This window comes from Corvus hawaiiensis, chromosome 5, assembly GCF_020740725.1.
Source record: "Corvus hawaiiensis isolate bCorHaw1 chromosome 5, bCorHaw1.pri.cur, whole genome shotgun sequence".
NCBI classification, from domain to species: Eukaryota; Metazoa; Chordata; class Aves; order Passeriformes; family Corvidae; genus Corvus; species Corvus hawaiiensis.
This window is the reverse complement of record NC_063217.1, coordinates 12,663,597-12,679,673: the sequence shown is the minus strand read 5'-3', so window position 1 is coordinate 12,679,673 and position 16,077 is coordinate 12,663,597. Positions and strand designations below refer to the sequence as shown.

General features: G+C 42.2%; 1 protein-coding gene and 1 pseudogene across 3 annotated transcripts in view; one reads left to right on the top strand and one right to left on the bottom strand.

The window, feature by feature from the left end:
- Nucleotides 1-4,088, top strand: part of WFS1 (wolframin ER transmembrane glycoprotein) — a 62,040-nt gene extending 57,952 nt beyond the window's left edge. For all 3 annotated transcript variants that reach the window (XM_048302993.1, XM_048302991.1, XM_048302992.1), the window contains exon 8: nt 1,447-4,088. In XM_048302993.1, coding sequence (XP_048158950.1) covers nt 1,447-3,255 — 1,809 coding nt within the window. In that variant the 3' untranslated portion in view covers nt 3,256-4,088. The remainder of the gene's footprint in view (nt 1-1,446) is intronic.
- Nucleotides 4,089-10,721: 6,633 nt separating this feature from the next.
- Nucleotides 10,722-14,491, bottom strand: LOC125326211 (annotated as a pseudogene).
- Between the last annotated feature and the right edge of the window lie 1,586 nt (nt 14,492-16,077).

Below are 16,077 nucleotides of genomic sequence, written 5' to 3'. Positions count from 1 at the left end.
GTATTTTAAAAAAAGGGATAATGGTTTTGCCTGTAAGAGGACAATCTACCTTTATTATATCTTCAGTGAGGATTTAAATGTACCTGTCATCACTGCCCTATTTTTATTATAGATGTTATTATCTGCTTCCTATCTTTCTAATTTAAACAGGAGCAAACAGACAGGAAAAATTATCCATAGCATGAAAAGATTCTGAGGGGAATTCAAGAAAGGTGAAACTTGCTGTTAGCTTCTACAGCATTTGTCTCTGCTATATCTCTACATAGTGAAAGGAGAAGGGAAGATTAGGGTGCATGCCTTCAATATTGGCATAAATTTTAAGTAAGGTAGGGGGTGTGTGGCTGCTGACCTGAGAGTTTTTGCTGTAGTTTTGTTCATTATCATAGTGTAGGGGAGGGGAAAAAAGGGGGAGTGAAAGGTGTCTCTTTCCGAGCTTTTGAATGGTAATCGTCCGAAAAAGATGCACTTACGAAGAACAGAGATACCTTCACATAAGTTTTTGCCCAAATCATTGGGACATGTGTTGTCCCAGTTCATCACAGTGCCACAGGTATTTGCTGGAACATTCTTGGCCTTTCCCTTGAACTAATTAATATAAAAAGGTAAGATCTGGGAAAACATAAAAACAGTCATTTTATGGGGGAAGGAGGATGGATTGCAGCATCTAATGTCCATATGCGGTATTTGAATGTGTGTTTGAAAAATCCTGTACCTTTTAATGGATCATTTGTAAAGGGTGTGGTTGGTGTTCAATCCAGCAGTTTCTCTGTTGTCCAGCAACTGTGATGGAAAATGCCACGTAAAATAGGTAGAATTTTAAGGTCCTCTACAGTTATTGTTGTGGAGTTAAAAGAATCTGTAAATGTGTAGTAATTGAATTTAATGTACTGCTGCTGCTTCCAAAACAGGTTTTGACAGCTGCATCTTTAGATGCTTGGGAAGGATTGTTTAAAGATAAAACTCCAGCTGTAAAGACTTCCTGTATGTGTATATGAATCATAGGCATTACTTCCTGCAGTGTATATGCATAGAATGTATAGCATAATCCTTGCAGAATGTGGCAGTTACATGCTTTAAAGTACAGTACTTGCAGCTCAAGTAATGACTTAAGGTACTGCAGGACTGTAGCCATGTAGTTTATCTTCAGTATGAAGTTAGCAGAATATTTGACTAGGAAGCCATTTAATTATATGTGTCAAAGGTAATGAAATACATCTTGCCTGAAATCAAAATCGCCTCTGAGCTTTGTCTGACTGAATTAATCAAAATGGAGCTAATAATCTCAGACACAGTAATCTTATTTTATTGGCAACATTGATCTGAAATATAAATCTTTTCATGTCAGCTGAGGTTAGACAACTGGCTGCTACTGCTGCAGCTAAGAATATCTGTGATGTAAAGATACAAAACTGCTCATTAATAAAATGCTTCTTTCTCTTTTTCCAGGTTGTAAAATATCCACTTCATGCCATTATGGAAATTAAAGAATACCTTATAGATATTGCATCGAAGGCAGGAATGCATTGGCTGTCTACCATTGTTCCAACACACCATATCAATGCTCTCATCTTTTTCTTCATCATCAGTAATCTGACAATTGATTTTTTTGCCTTTATTATTCCATTAGTCATATTCTATTTGTCCTTCATTTCTATGGTGATTTGCACACTGAAGGTTTTTCAGGACAGTAAGGCTTGGGAAAACTTCCGTGCTTTGACTGACTTACTGCTTCGTTTTGAACCAAACCTAGATGTTGAGCAAGCTGAGGTGAACTTTGGATGGAATCACTTAGAGCCATACATTTATTTTTTACTCTCGGTATTCTTTGTAATTTTTTCCTTCCCTATAGCAAGCAAAGACTGTATACCATGCTCAGAGTTAGCTACTGTCTCAGTTTTCTTCACAGTGACAAGTTACATGAGTTTAAGCACGTGTGCAGAGCCTTACACACGAAGGGCATTAATGACTGAGATAGCTGCAGGTTGCTTATCCCTATTGCAGGTATTACCTGGGAATTTTGGCTACTTGAAATTCTTAGGTAAAACCTTCTTTACAGTTCCTGTAGGCCATTTCTTTGTGATCAATGTAAGCATCCCATGCCTTCTGTTTTTGTACTTGTTCTATCTTTTCTTTAGAATGGCCCAACTACGGAATTTTAAAGGCACCTACTGCTACCTGGTCCCATACCTGGTGTGCTTTATGTGGTGTGAACTCTCCGTGGTCATTCTGCGGGAGTCCTCTGGCATTGGGCTCGTTCGTGCATCCATCGGTTACTTCCTGTTCCTCTTTGCACTCCCAGTGCTGGGTGTAGGCATTGCACTGATGTGTCTTGTCCACGTCATTAAGTGGTTTTTGTCTTTGGAGCTCATGAAAATTGTAGTGACCCTGGTTTTGTGTGCTGTTCCTTTGCTCTTTCAATGGTGGACAAAGGTTAACTTCTCCGTAGTTGAAGTGGTTAAATCTCTCACTCGAAGCTCGATTGTGAAACTCATTCTGGTGTGGATTACAGCTGTAGTGCTGTTCTGTTGGTTCTATGTGTATCGATCTGAGGGAATGAAAGTTTACAACTCCACCCTGACATGGAATCAGTATGGTTTCCTCTGTGGACCCCGGGCCTGGAAGGAGACTAACATGGCACGTACCCAGATTTTGTGCAGTCACCTGGAAGGACACCGAGTGACATGGACTGGGCGGTTCAAATATGTGCGCGTGACAGAAATCGACAACAGTGCAGAATCTGCAATAAATATGCTTCCCTTTTTTATTGGCGATTGGATGAGATGCTTGTATGGTGAAACCTATCCTCTTTGTGATCCCAAAAATGTTACACTGGAGGAGGAGGAGTTGTGTCGTCTGAAGTTTTTGACAAAGCATAAATGCCACATGAAAATGTTTGATCGGTACAAATTTGAAATAACTGTGGGCATGCCTTTCAGTAGCAAAAATGGAAGCAAGCCTATCGAGGAGGATGATATAACCAAAGATATTGTGCTGAAGGCAAGCAATGAGTTTAAAAAAGTGTTGCTGAACTTGAGGCAAGGGAGTATAATTGAATTCAGTACCATTCTGGAGGGTCGTCTTGGCAGTAAGTGGCCTGTCTTTGAACTGAAAGCAATCACTTGCTTGAATTGCATGTCTAAACTCTTACCTGCGGGGAGGCACGTAAAAATAGAGCAGGACTGGAGGAGTACAGTGCATAAAGCCATTAAATTTGCTTTTGATTTTTTCTTCTTCCCATTCCTGTCAGCTGCGTAATGTGCTCGCGTATTGGTTCAGTGGTATTTTCAGTGTCCACTGCATTTACACTACCAAAGGTGTGGCTTCCTAAGAGATAAAAAAGCCCCAACAAAAATCTGCCTTGCTGTAGAGATGCTCAAAAAGTGTGCCAATATAGAGCATTGATTGAGTTTTGCAAGTGTACATACTGTATCCTGACTTTAAACCCTGTATGACTGAAGTAATATATACTACTTGATTATTATAAATGAATGCAGGGGATTGCTGCTAATTGCATGGAAACTGTTTTGTCCAAAATGGATATATTGTCTGTGGTACAACACTAGATGCATTCACTTGCTCGATGTTAAAAGCACTTTACTCTTTAAGTATTCACAATGTGCCCATTTGTATTTTCACATGTATGATTTAGAATAGGTAGCTGACAACAGCTTATATTGCATTTACTGCTTGTATTTATTTGGTGTTTTCTAGAAAAAGTCATTTTAGAGTCAGTACCTGATGGTGATGTTTGCGTACAGCAATCACTGTTTCACTGTTTGTCCAGAAGATAGTGACCACTGTTTTTTGAAAGGGCACAACATTTCACACCCCAGCAAGGTTTTATAAAGTCCCCAGGCTTTTACTTTGCATTAAATATTGTGTACAAAATTTGCTATTTGTCCTGATTGGTTACACTAAGGTATAGTCCATGCTGGTGTGTGAAATGCAAATACCAAGGCTGGTGTCGAGATGGTACCAGTAATGGACAAGCCACAGAAACTGAAATTGTACCTAAAAGTCTATAGTGGAAACTGAAATAGAATGTTTGTTTAATTACTTGTATTTTGCAAATAAAGTACAAACTTGAATTAAATGGGTACAACATTTGTTCATTATGCTTTGACATTGTGACCAGTTTGTGTTGTGCTGATAGCAGCTTTCACTGAAAACTACGATTGAGAATGTTTAAAATATTCTGGTGTGAGATTCTTGAAGTTGTACTTGGCAGTTTTAAAGCCATCAGTAAAATCTGGTGTGCCAGGTGAAGTTTTTGTAGCTGTGTAGTCTACACATACTGCTTCCCACTGCTTTCATTGTGACTTAGAACCTCTCTGGCCACTGTGGCTGCATGTCACAGATCCATCCTGCCATTTCCCTGACTCCCCCACTGAGCCTGCTTTAGATTCCTTTTTGCCTTTGTGTGTCAGTCAGCACCAGGACCAGGGAGAGGGGTTAGCAGTGAAAACATGATAGAGAAGGGGAAACTTTTGGGGACAGTGAGGCAATGGCTGCACTCCAGCTATGAGCACCCTCTTGAGCATTACCCAGAGCTGCAGTTGGGAAGATGCCAAAGGCACCTACAGATGTGCTGCCCAGTGTCCAGTCCAGCCCCCACCATTCAGAGCCCCACAGTTGTGCTTCAGCCCATCAGATAATCTATGAAGTAAAAATCATGTCTTCAGGGTGCTTCTAGCTTTGAAAACCTGCCAACTATCTCTTTCCACCTGGGGAAAAGAAAAGGAGTAAGGTAGCAAGTAAATGCAAGTTTTGACAGCTTCCCTTACTGGAAATAAGCCAAACTTAGGCCTTTCTCCTCCTTTTGTTAGATCATCTGTAGGCTCTTTTTAAAATACCCAAACGTTCTTCCCGGCTCTGAAATTTAAGCACAAAATATTTTAATTTTTTTAACTTTTTTTTCTCCTGACAAATATATGAATAAAAGTTTCACAGTTTTGTGCATGTAAGGGGAAAAAAGGCAACGGTCTTGGGATTCAGAATTAACGTTAAAATTTCTCCTTTTAGCTTTTACCCTTTGTATGGATATCAACTTAATAACTTACTCTGGTGCATTTGTTAGGAGTTGTTACATGTCCTGAAAATGAAAAAGTGACTCAAGTCAGATGTGGGAAGTTTTGCAAGAGGAGGGAGAGTACTTGATTTCTTTGGAAAGGTTGCTTTTTAAGAGACAAAAGGCTTAATCCTGGTACCTCATCTGTATCATAATAACAACTCTGAGACTTGTTTTTCAGCCTTTTTTGCGGAATTTGTTAGAGAATATTGGCATATAACTTTTACTAAATTTTCAGACTTAGAATTATTAGCTAAAAATCTGGTTCCTTGGAGGGGGAGAGCTCCCTCAAAGATATTCATATCAAATATTGGTCAGATTCAAAGTTAAACAATTACCGTTTGTGCACTTACATGAAGGAAAAAAAAAACCAAACCCTAAGCCAAACTCTGAATTAGCTAAATCCTAGGAAAAATAATTCATGTGCTCTGTAGCGATAGGTTGATGGGGATACTTGAATTTATCAGGTGCGTCTTTTCAGCACAGCTGGGAAGTTTTGCACGGTATCACATTGGAGGTCATTTTCCATATGTTCTCACTTCTTCAGTGCAATCACAAGGGACAGAGGAGACAAATTTTACTTCAAGACCTTTAAATAATGCCTTTTAATGCAAGTTCTCAAGTGTTTTTCCTTGATACTTTTAAATTTTTATGGGAAAAAAGGATACATTAATGGTAACATAATGGATAGGTAGTCCATTATCTTGTTGGTCTAGTGTTCAGTGTTCTGAAACCTTTACCAAATAAATCTTTCCTTTCTAAAGTGTAACTTAGCTGACAAGCACAAAATTGTTCAAATTTAATAAGCAAGGTGTTTTTGCAAAGGGTGCCTCTATTTACTTTGTACCTTGCAAACAGAGCACAAAATAATTTGCTTTCATTCCTGCTACAGCTCTGTATTCCAAACCAGTCCATCTCCTAGGTTGAAGAGACACAGAATCTGGCAGCTGCTGTTAACTATTCAATTAATCCTACATTTATTATTTTCTTACTCAGTTTTCAATATATGACGAATTAGAAATGGTTCCAAAGGCAGGTGCCCTTTCTCTAGGCTAGTAATTCAGTCTTTTGAATTAGTATTAATTAACTGAAGAGGAGGAGGATATTACATGGCTATTGGCACTTCTAAATTAGGTTCAGCTGTTCTTCTGAAAGTTCAGCTTTAGCATTTAGAATAAATGTTCACTTGAATCTCATCTTCAATGTAACATGAAAAAGTACTCCTTGTTCTCCAAACTGGTACATTCTTCCATAAGCACAGAAAAACAACACAACACATATAGAAATTCTGAATAACTTAAGAGCCCACTCTGTAATGACTAACAGCATTTTGCAGGAGGCAAGAATGCAGAGTTTTGCCCTATTCTCCCAGAGAAATTACTTCGGTAGGTCTGTAGGAATTACAAATGGTTTTATTTCTTAGAACTAATGGGTCTTTTAAGCACCATAAAATAGCTGTTACTAATTGGAAATTTGTTTGCAATTTTTTTGTAATACAGAGTAATAAGAATGTTGCCCAGAGATGCTGTGGCTGCCCCGTCCTTGGAGGTGTTCAAAGCCAGGCTGCATGGGGCTCTGAGCAATCTGGTCTAGTGAAAGGTGTCCCTGTCCATGGCAGGGGTGTTGGAACTGGATGATCTTGACAGACCCTTCCAACCCAAACCAGTCTGTGTTTCTGTGTTACCACTGGGGTAGTGCACTGTTTTCTTATATTCTTACACTGAGCTGCCTGTCTGCCTTCTGCCTTCTCTATTTCCACTGGAAAAGGCAAAAGAAGTTTCCAGATTGTGAATACCTTTTCAGTACTTTTGAAACCCATTGCAGCCTCTCAGGGTAAGGCTCACATCCAGTAATGGCTGAAGGAGGTTGAAAGAGGCTACGCTCCAACCTCAGCTTCACAGGTGCAATTGTTTGAACAGCAGATGGATATAAAGGAAACCAACAACTAGGTCACTGAGTTAGAAAAATACTAATCCATGCAGCGAAAATTAGGTGCAATTTGCCAACTTGTAAGGAGATAACATACCTGCTCTGGCACCTCCATTCAAGCAAATGTTGCGTGCAAATAGGATGCCTGGAAACCAAACACAAAATCACATCACTGTTTATATGCATTAAGATGGTTCATTTATTTTCATATTGTTACTCCAAAGCTTTAATTAACTTTTACTCCAGAAAAAAAAAAAAAATCATTGCCATCGCTACTCCTCTTATAAATCATAGCCTGATGTGGAAAAGACAATAGTCACTTTCCCCTTAAGGATGGATGTTAAGCACTGAGAAAACTTGTGTTTTCCTCCCCTCTAACTAAGCTTGAACTTCAGGTTTTGAAGCAGAACAGGAACATTGAAACACTGCTTATAGCCTTCCTTTAAAATATATATTATGTATGGAAGAAAATTGGATATGTATCTGCCCACTGACAGCTACATGAAGCAGCTTCTGTAAGATTGCAGCTTCACAACACTAATTTCAGCATTTTCATCTGACAATAATTTTCATTTAAATTGTGCAAGAAGTGATGATTTTTACATTGTGATTTGAGTGCTAAGTTAGTTGGGGTGTTTCCACTGGGGTGGGCTGCTGGTGATGGAGCTGAGGATCTTTGCAATCCTACTGAAAAACTACTGAAAAATCTATGTGTGTGTGTGTGTGTGTGTGTGTGTGTGTGTATAATCACACTTCTGAAAATACACCAGAATCAGAAGAGCAGGAGGTTATTGATGATCAGCTTTGTACACAAGAAGCAGTTACATGTGCAGTACATGCCCCATGTGGGCAGTATTTCTTATACACACAGCCAGTGCATGCCTTGTTTCTACACCAGAGCCACCTGACCCTTCAGTTTGCCCACACCCAGGTAAGTGGTCCCTGGAGCTGTCCTGTCCTTGGGGCCCTCAGGACCAGATGTGAGCTGTCCCTCCACAACCTCTGCCATCTGGTAGACTCTTTAAGCCCTAACTCCCCTCTCCCTGTTTCCCACATGACCTGTGGGTTGGCATGTGAAATCCTCCTTCACTGTCTGTCTCACTTTGCAACAAGGAAAATAAAGCAGTGAAACTCCAGTGCATTCTGACTCACTCCCACTTGCTTGTCCTGAAGGACAAGCGTGTTTTCTTATAGTTTGTCCAGACAGTGGGGCACTACCTTCAAACTTGCAAAAAAAGGAAGAAGATCTGTTCCCAGGGCAGTGACAATACCAGTAATTCGTGACTTGGCAGCCCAGACATCAACAGCCTGCCTGAGGCTGATGAGTGCACACCTGGAGACATGGCACTACCTGCTCAAATAGGGCTCACTATGCTTCACAAGCTGCAGGAGGCAACATCCCCTCTGCTGGGTCTGGCTGGATCCTCTGCCCCAACACATTTACAGCTTCCTGCATCCTATGTTAAATTGCTAGGCTTAAGGCATAAGTTGAGTTAAAGTACTGTTAAGTTTGAGTGTTGTTAAGCTTTTTGGCCGTGTTCCTTTTCATCCTTGCCCGCACTGTCTTTTGTCACACATACCCATGCACACCCCTAGATAGTTCTCAGTTCATTTCTGTTTTGATTTTGGATTTTGTTTGGTTTTGTTGTTGCTTGCTTTCCCTTGTTGTGTCTTAGCTGCCCTGTAAGTAGTAGAGTGAATCTTGCCAATGAACTTGTTGTGCTTTGTCACTTAATATTAAATCTGACTTTTGCTCTTACCCTTGCCAGTGATTTTTTAAGTGATCTCAAACACTGTTGTTAGTAACATCACCTCCTGGAGGTCTTTGGTGCTCCTGTGTACAGAAAGTGAGGGTTAACATGGGCCATTTCTCCTCCCAGGCAGTGCTGGGGTCTCAATCCTGGCAATTTTTTTCTATTGAAACTTTTGTTCTAATCACATTATCTTTTTTAAGGTGCCAGGATCTTCCTGACCTACCTCTAGATAATATGCACCAGGTTGGGTTTTTTTCAGGGGCCATTTGGAGAGGCTTGAGTTTCCCCAACTCAGCCTGGCTTGTTCTACATGCAGTGTCGATGGGGTCTTAATGTAGCATATTCTGCAGTGTCTGAGGTTAGCCAGTGGAATGTTCCCTTCATTACATATCTTTATTGCTTGGACAGTAGGAATGCTGTAGATTTGTGACATAAGAAGCATTGTGCCTCCAAAGCCCCTTTAGTCCATGTACAGCACAGGTTTGGAAGCTAGGAAGAGTGTGGCTGAAGCACTGTGGCCACATATCTCGATGGCATCAGGGTACATTGAGCACCAAAGTCAACTAAAGCCGCATGTCTTTGTGGGTCAGACATGCCAGGCCATTGGATCCACACAGTCCAATAGATCTGATTGTCCCTTTCCTCTACTTGGCTAGAGGCAGGGCCCTTCTAGTTCTGGTCATGGTACACATTTCTCTCTTCCTGTAAGTGTGACCTGGAGGTCCCTTCAAGAGGATTGGTCATACCATCTTCCTGTACCACCTGGAGTCTTGTCCATGAGAGACCAGAGCACCATTTACCCTACATGAGCTTCTTGTATGTAGTCATTCCTCTTTTCAATTCATGTACCCAGGATGCTAAGGAAGAGGTGGGCTTTCCATCCCACTTCCTCATGTCTTCTCCATGCTCATGAAGGGAAAACACTAGACTGCCTCGCAGAATGTACCCTCTCTCCTTGGCTGGGGGATGCGTGCTCCTAATAGCAGAGACTTGTTTGTCCTGGCAAGATATGGAAAATTCCCTCCTTGAGCTTGTCTCAGTTTCTGATGGCCCTGTTCAGTTTTCTCTTCCAAGCTTTGGACATGCTCAGCCAGCTTTGTTTCCACAGATGAGGCATGGGCCCATAAGGGGGCCGTGACAGTGTCCTCATAAATCCTCTCCTTCCTTCCATTGCAGCACTGCCAGGTAATGGGAGTACATCTCTGGTCCAAGCCGTGAAAATTTCAACCACATTTACAACATGCACTGGACACCATCTGGGCTTTTAGGGAATCCCTTGTCCTCTGAAAATATGATCTCCACACTCCTCTCAGACATCGGATACCTTGCTCCCTTGTGTTCCATTGTGCTTGCTGCACATGGAGGTCCTCCTTACAAAGATATCTATCCCTTAAACTTGCCAGCAGTCGCCACCAGAGGCTAAGAGTTTCCTGGGTTTTCCCAACCCCCTGGCCAATGACCACATCCTGGGACAGGGATCCCAGTTGCCCGGCCTCACTTCCATCCAGAATGGTGTCATTGGCTGAGATATCCCAGATGCAGAGCAGACAGGTAAGGATGGACTCATTCACCTGGCAAGTGAACTCCCTCTGCGGCTCACCCAGGGATAGAGACCAAGTGATGATCTCTGGCTCCATTTCTTCTGCTGGGTGTGAAGGTCATGCTGCCTCATCATCAGTCACTACGTGGACTGATTTGCTTTTTGATTTCCTTTTCTGAACAGGGGCAACTGCTACTGGCTTAGGCTGTCCTTCTGGCTCAGCAACAGTTTGCATGGATGTGGTGCCTCTTGCTTTGTTTCCTCTTCCCTCTGGCTCAGTGTTACAAATGGAGAGGGGAGTTTTAAACAATCTTCTGCCTTTGCCCAGGCCTCTGGCAGTAGAAAGTACTTTTACCGAGGTGGCCAGTATCCCAAAGCCCACTCTTGTTGCAAGTTCTTAATAATGGCTGATTAGGTCTATTATAAAATGAATTATTTATTTGATAGACAAGTTTAACAGACATAAGACTTAAACAGATTTACTTACTACACAGGATAAACAAAAGAAACACTACTAGTAAATAAACAATGCAGCACGAGTGAGGTACTTAATATTACAGCTAGCGAAGAAATAGTATAGATTAGGATTCAATGTATATTACCATCAAGTTTCTGATGGGGCATACATAGGATCCTTCCTCTCAATTTTCAGAAAAGTATCCATGGAGATGCATCCAAACCTCGTGGGAGAAGTCCTGCACGTTTCCAGGGAGCATGTAAGAGGCTTCTGTTGCCGTGAAAATTTGTGTAGCTTTTATATTGTAAAGCAGTGTCTTTAGTCAATGATATTTAATTTTTATCTCTCTCTACATCTGCTCTCCAGACCAAGATGTTTATTCTTAGCTGGGGGTCTCAGCCCTCTTGGCACCAGAGATAACCCCCATCAGGCATTTGTCCCAGCCTGTGTTATCTCATCCCTATGCACCAGCTGAGGTGCTGGGTAGAGGCAGGGGGGGGGGGGGGGGGGGGGGATGTCCTGCCACAGTCAGCTGTGGTTTGTGTAGACACAGTTCCTGTTGATGTTCAGGCACACGCTCTACCTCGTCCATCGTCTCGTGGTCTTGGAGATCAAAATGTGAGTCATGGCCTGGCCCCTGCAGAGCCTCACAGAGCATTGTACTCCACACACTTCGATGGGTCTGTTGGGAAGTGCTTCTGGCAAAGGGTCATGAGCCTCTTCAGCCCCTGTATGTATTTCCTTTGAGTTTCATCATTGAGCACATGGGCCACGTGCTTGGAGAAAATCTTTTCCCGCCCCGTCCGTGCATGGATGCCAACCATGGTGACACCAATAGGCCAGGGAGCGTTTCCAATGGCCGTCTGGAGATAGGCATTGTTTGCTTTCACATATTCTCTTTGCAACATGAATTTAATAATATCTGTTATTGATTCTTTGATGTCTGCAGGAAGTGTCCTTTTGCAGAGTCTCCTGAAGAGCGGCCTCAGGTAGGACTCTGTCTGTTTATGAGTGGCACTGATCAGCTTCCCCTGCACTCCCCGTTTCACATAGTCCTCTCTGGCATTCAACTCCTTGGCCCAAACCCCCAGAAGAAACTTCAAGAACTTTGTTATGACGTCCATATCATGGTGATCGTCACCCCATCCTAAGGAGTCTCCCAAAGCTTCTAGTTCTTCAATAGTAGTATTCTCCTCATGGACTTTCAGGTCGTTCTGGGAGTCATCATCTCCTGCTTCTTGGCCACCTACAATTTCATTCCGATAGTGCTGATCAATCTTATCCAAAGCATCCTTCAGGTCATTTCTCAGGCCTTTGTTCACTTCAGGTGCAAGAATTTCTATCTTCCTCAGACGTTGAAACGTATCATAATCTGTTTCTCCAAACAGCCTGATGGGCCCACCCCTCTCTCACAACCTCCTGATAACCTCCTGTCTGGAAAGAGTCATTGGTAACTTGTCCTCTGCTACTTTGAGTTCCAGCACTGGATTTCATGCAGCCAGTGGTTTCTCCTCCTCTTCCTGCTGCTGTACCTTGTAGCCACAACTCTGGAAGTAGGCCTCCTCTTCCTTTTTAGCTAACTCACTGCGTTTGAAATACTTCTTATTTCCCCCCAGAAGCTCCTTCTCCTCCAGCTGCTGGCACTTCCTGCTGATCTCCTGCTTCAGGATGTCCATGGCAGTCCCAGAGGTATCAGCCCAGACTAGGAGAGGCAAACAAAACTGGAAATACATTCCAAATTAAATCCATTGCTTCTGATGTTATCGTGCCGTAAACACAGTATATTAACAAAGCAATTTTGATTGTTCCCCTGGTCTTAAAAGGAGCATCATAATGGGTAAATAGGTCCCCATATGCCAAAATATACATAGGGTAAAGTACAACACTGAGATGAATACATCGAGCATCACGATGATCAGGGAGGTTTGTATCCCAATACACAAATGCTTTAGAACAAAATTGTAATTCCAATTTCTCTCTGAAGCCGCACATCAGGTGCCAATACATGTGCTGGTTTGAAAGTAAACCAGCAGGAGAAATGAACTCCACTCAATTACCTTAAGAGAAATTTCAGGTTGGAGTTAAAATTTAATAGAAATATTAAAATAAATGCAATGATACACAGAAAACTGGCTTAAACCTACAAAATCAGAGTACAGCCTGGCACCCTATAGGTCAGGGTGGTAGCCACAGTCCTATCAAGTGATGGTTGCAGCCAAAAGGGGTGATCTTGTGGAAGTTCTGGTCCTCCTCTGGATCCATCCAGTGGTGGCTGTGGTAATGTCCGAAGTCCCCAGCTATATCTGCTCAGGTTCGGGGGGGAGGGAGGAAGGCTCAGTACCTCCCCCTAGGCATGGAGTTTCACAAAGGAATGATGTAATACTGTGAGTCATGGGATATTTGGAAGTCCTTGATTGTCTAAGTCGTTGCAGCTGCCTATTCTGCTGGTGCCATTGAGTACAAGATGACCCATTAGCAGAGATAACTCCTCAGGATGGGAAGCACTGCTGGTGCTTCCCCGGAGGCAGTTATCACAGCTGAGTCATTGGTGTGAAGAAAAAGGAAATACTACCCTGCCTCGTGGGGTTTGCCTTTTCTTCCTTATCTCATTTAACACCCAGCTGGTAGCCTGAGATGTCAGGTGTGCCCTGGGCAGCTACTGCGAACAACCAATCATTACACTTTGTCAGAAACAGCACCACAGCCTGGGAGCAAGGCTTTTGTGTGAGTTCTGGCAATTCGGTCCAAGTGGAAATGAAGATCATGCTGTGAGCTCTGGCTGTGCCAGCTCTGGAGTCCTGGGGGTACACACTCTCTTCTGTCACAAAACACTCCCTTGCCTTCCTCTGCAGCTCCACCACGGCACAGGGCAGCCTCTCCACAGCTCGTGCCACAGCTGCTGTATTTGCAGTTGAGTTCCTGTGGTGTTGCCAGTGCATCTGATTTTATTCACACTCTCATGTCAGCTGATATTTCTCTTAACTCTGTCCATGAATCTTATAATTACATGTTGGTGTACATTTTAGAAAAACAAGTTTTATGAAAAAGTGGTCTGTATGGGCTAAAACCTAAACTTCACTTAAAATCCTTTCATTTCATTGCCAAGTTTGTAGCTTCATTTGGTTGGCATTTTGTTTGTTATGAGGCTGGATTAGTCAGTGTTAGCGACATCTGCCTTGGCTTTACAGAGACGTCAGTGAATGATGTACAAAGGTAATTAACAATTCACGTTTCCAGTCTTAATTATTGGCAGAGATTTAGTTCTCATCTGCAGTTCGATGTCAGAAGCATTGCAGTGCATCACCCACCTGTTGGTGAGTTATACTTCTTCAGTATGTTCTTTCAAAAGTCAGAAAGCTCAGACCTAGGGCATCCAGGAGGTCATGTCCTAATGCAGGGGCATTAACCTCCAGAGAGAGCACATCTCTGTCTGGAGCTTCGCTGTGCTTGTTCGCTTTACCTATTCAGGAGTTTTTGCAAGAAAATGTTACGTTTTCCAGTTTGGCAGAGGGCAGGTGTCCCCTGGCTGCAGAGAGCAGGCGTCCCCGGCTGGCAGGGACCTCACCTGGCGCTTTGCCTCCCGTGCCATCAGGTGGCACTCCAGGCTCACGCTGCGCTTTCCTCCCTCCGCCGCTGTCTCCAGAGGGACCGCCAAGGAACAAAAGAATCAGGGTCTGGTTTTACTCCATTTCGAGGAGGAAATGCGGTCAGGAAAAAAAAAATCCTCTTATGAAAAATAGATAACCATTTGTGAAGCCGATTCCCTGGAATATACAAGCAAAGTTAAACAAATGCCGAGGAAAGGCATCACTGTGGAGTGTGCCTGCAATCCAAGACTGTGAAAAGGGAGGAAAAAGATTTATTTTTCTGTGTGATAAAAAACTGCACAATGATAAATGAACAGCATATGAAACAGTACAGGGCAAACTTGTGAAAAGTGCAGCCTGGCTGCTTTGCAGCTCAGCAGGTTTTGAGAATGTTCCTTTTTCTAAGATCTTATAAAATAAGCCTGTCAGCATCAATCTGAATTGTCTGGTTCTGTAGTAAAGTGAGTAGTGACAAAATATGGCTCTAATGGTGCTGCTGGTGGAAACCCTGTTTTTCCTGCATCTTCATGTCTCAGATGCAAAAAAAAATATAATAATAATAACAGTTTATCAGAGCTTAAATCTTTTTATTAACTCTGTTATCCGCACAAAAAGAAACAGAGAAAATCTTTGGCAGAGTTTAATAAAAACTTAGGTAGAAGCCATGCTGATTTAAGGGAAATTCTAACTGCAACTCTTGCTTGAGGTACCCATGGACTATAGTTAACACAAGGATTTGGGGAATGCAGAAAACTTGTGGCAAGATCACACATCAGGTAAAAGCCAATAAGAGAAACCCTGCAATACTGATTTTTCATCTTTTACAAATCAAATAGATAGATGACAGCAGGTTGCTAGAGACATGTTGTTCTATTTTTGTAGATGGCAGGATTTTTGTGCAATAATAGCAAGTTTGGGAACAGATAGGGCCCTGCAAACATTGCTGTTAACCATGGGAGACAGAAGTGCCTGACAGCAGGAGCTGTGTCACACTAAATTAGAAAGGGCTTGAACCAAGCCCACAGAGCCCGTAATATCCCGGGAATCAGTGTGTGTCAATCTCAGCATGGCCTGTCTTTATCTGAAATAATTTCATCACTTTAAAGAGCAAGGCATTTCAACAAAGCATCTCCTCTGTAGTTCCTCTCCTGTTCCTCCCTCCCTATTCATCGCTCATGACAGCAGAGATGTTTCCACGACAACAAGCCATGCTGTTGCCTCAGGTGACAAACTATAACTTCAATAAACAATCACTGAAAATAGCTTCAAACAATTAATTAGGTAATGGAAATGTTATTTTAATAGGACTTAGATGCTTTGGGAGTAGTCTACAGACCAAATTCAGATCAAGAATTTGTCTACAATCAAAGCCAAAGCTGCCATCTGAAGGTCAGGATGGATATCACTGTCTGAATACTCTAAGAGCCCTCTTTTAAAAAAAAATCGTTCAAGACCAAAACATATTCAATCCAGAAGATGCGATGCAAAACAATTCTGTGTTTGTTTGGATTTTTTTTGTTTGGTGCTAAATTTTGTTCAAAGCACATGCTGGCAGGAATTTACCAACTTGCTCACAAAAGGCAGTCCATGGCTGACATGCTCCTCGTATATGTGCCCTTGCACCAGTGTGACAGACAGATGATGAGCCCAGCAATTGGTTTTGCAATAAATAGATTTTTCAGTTTTCTCTTTACAGAAGATGCTTTCCTCAAGTTATAAATGGATGATTCATAAATCTCTCC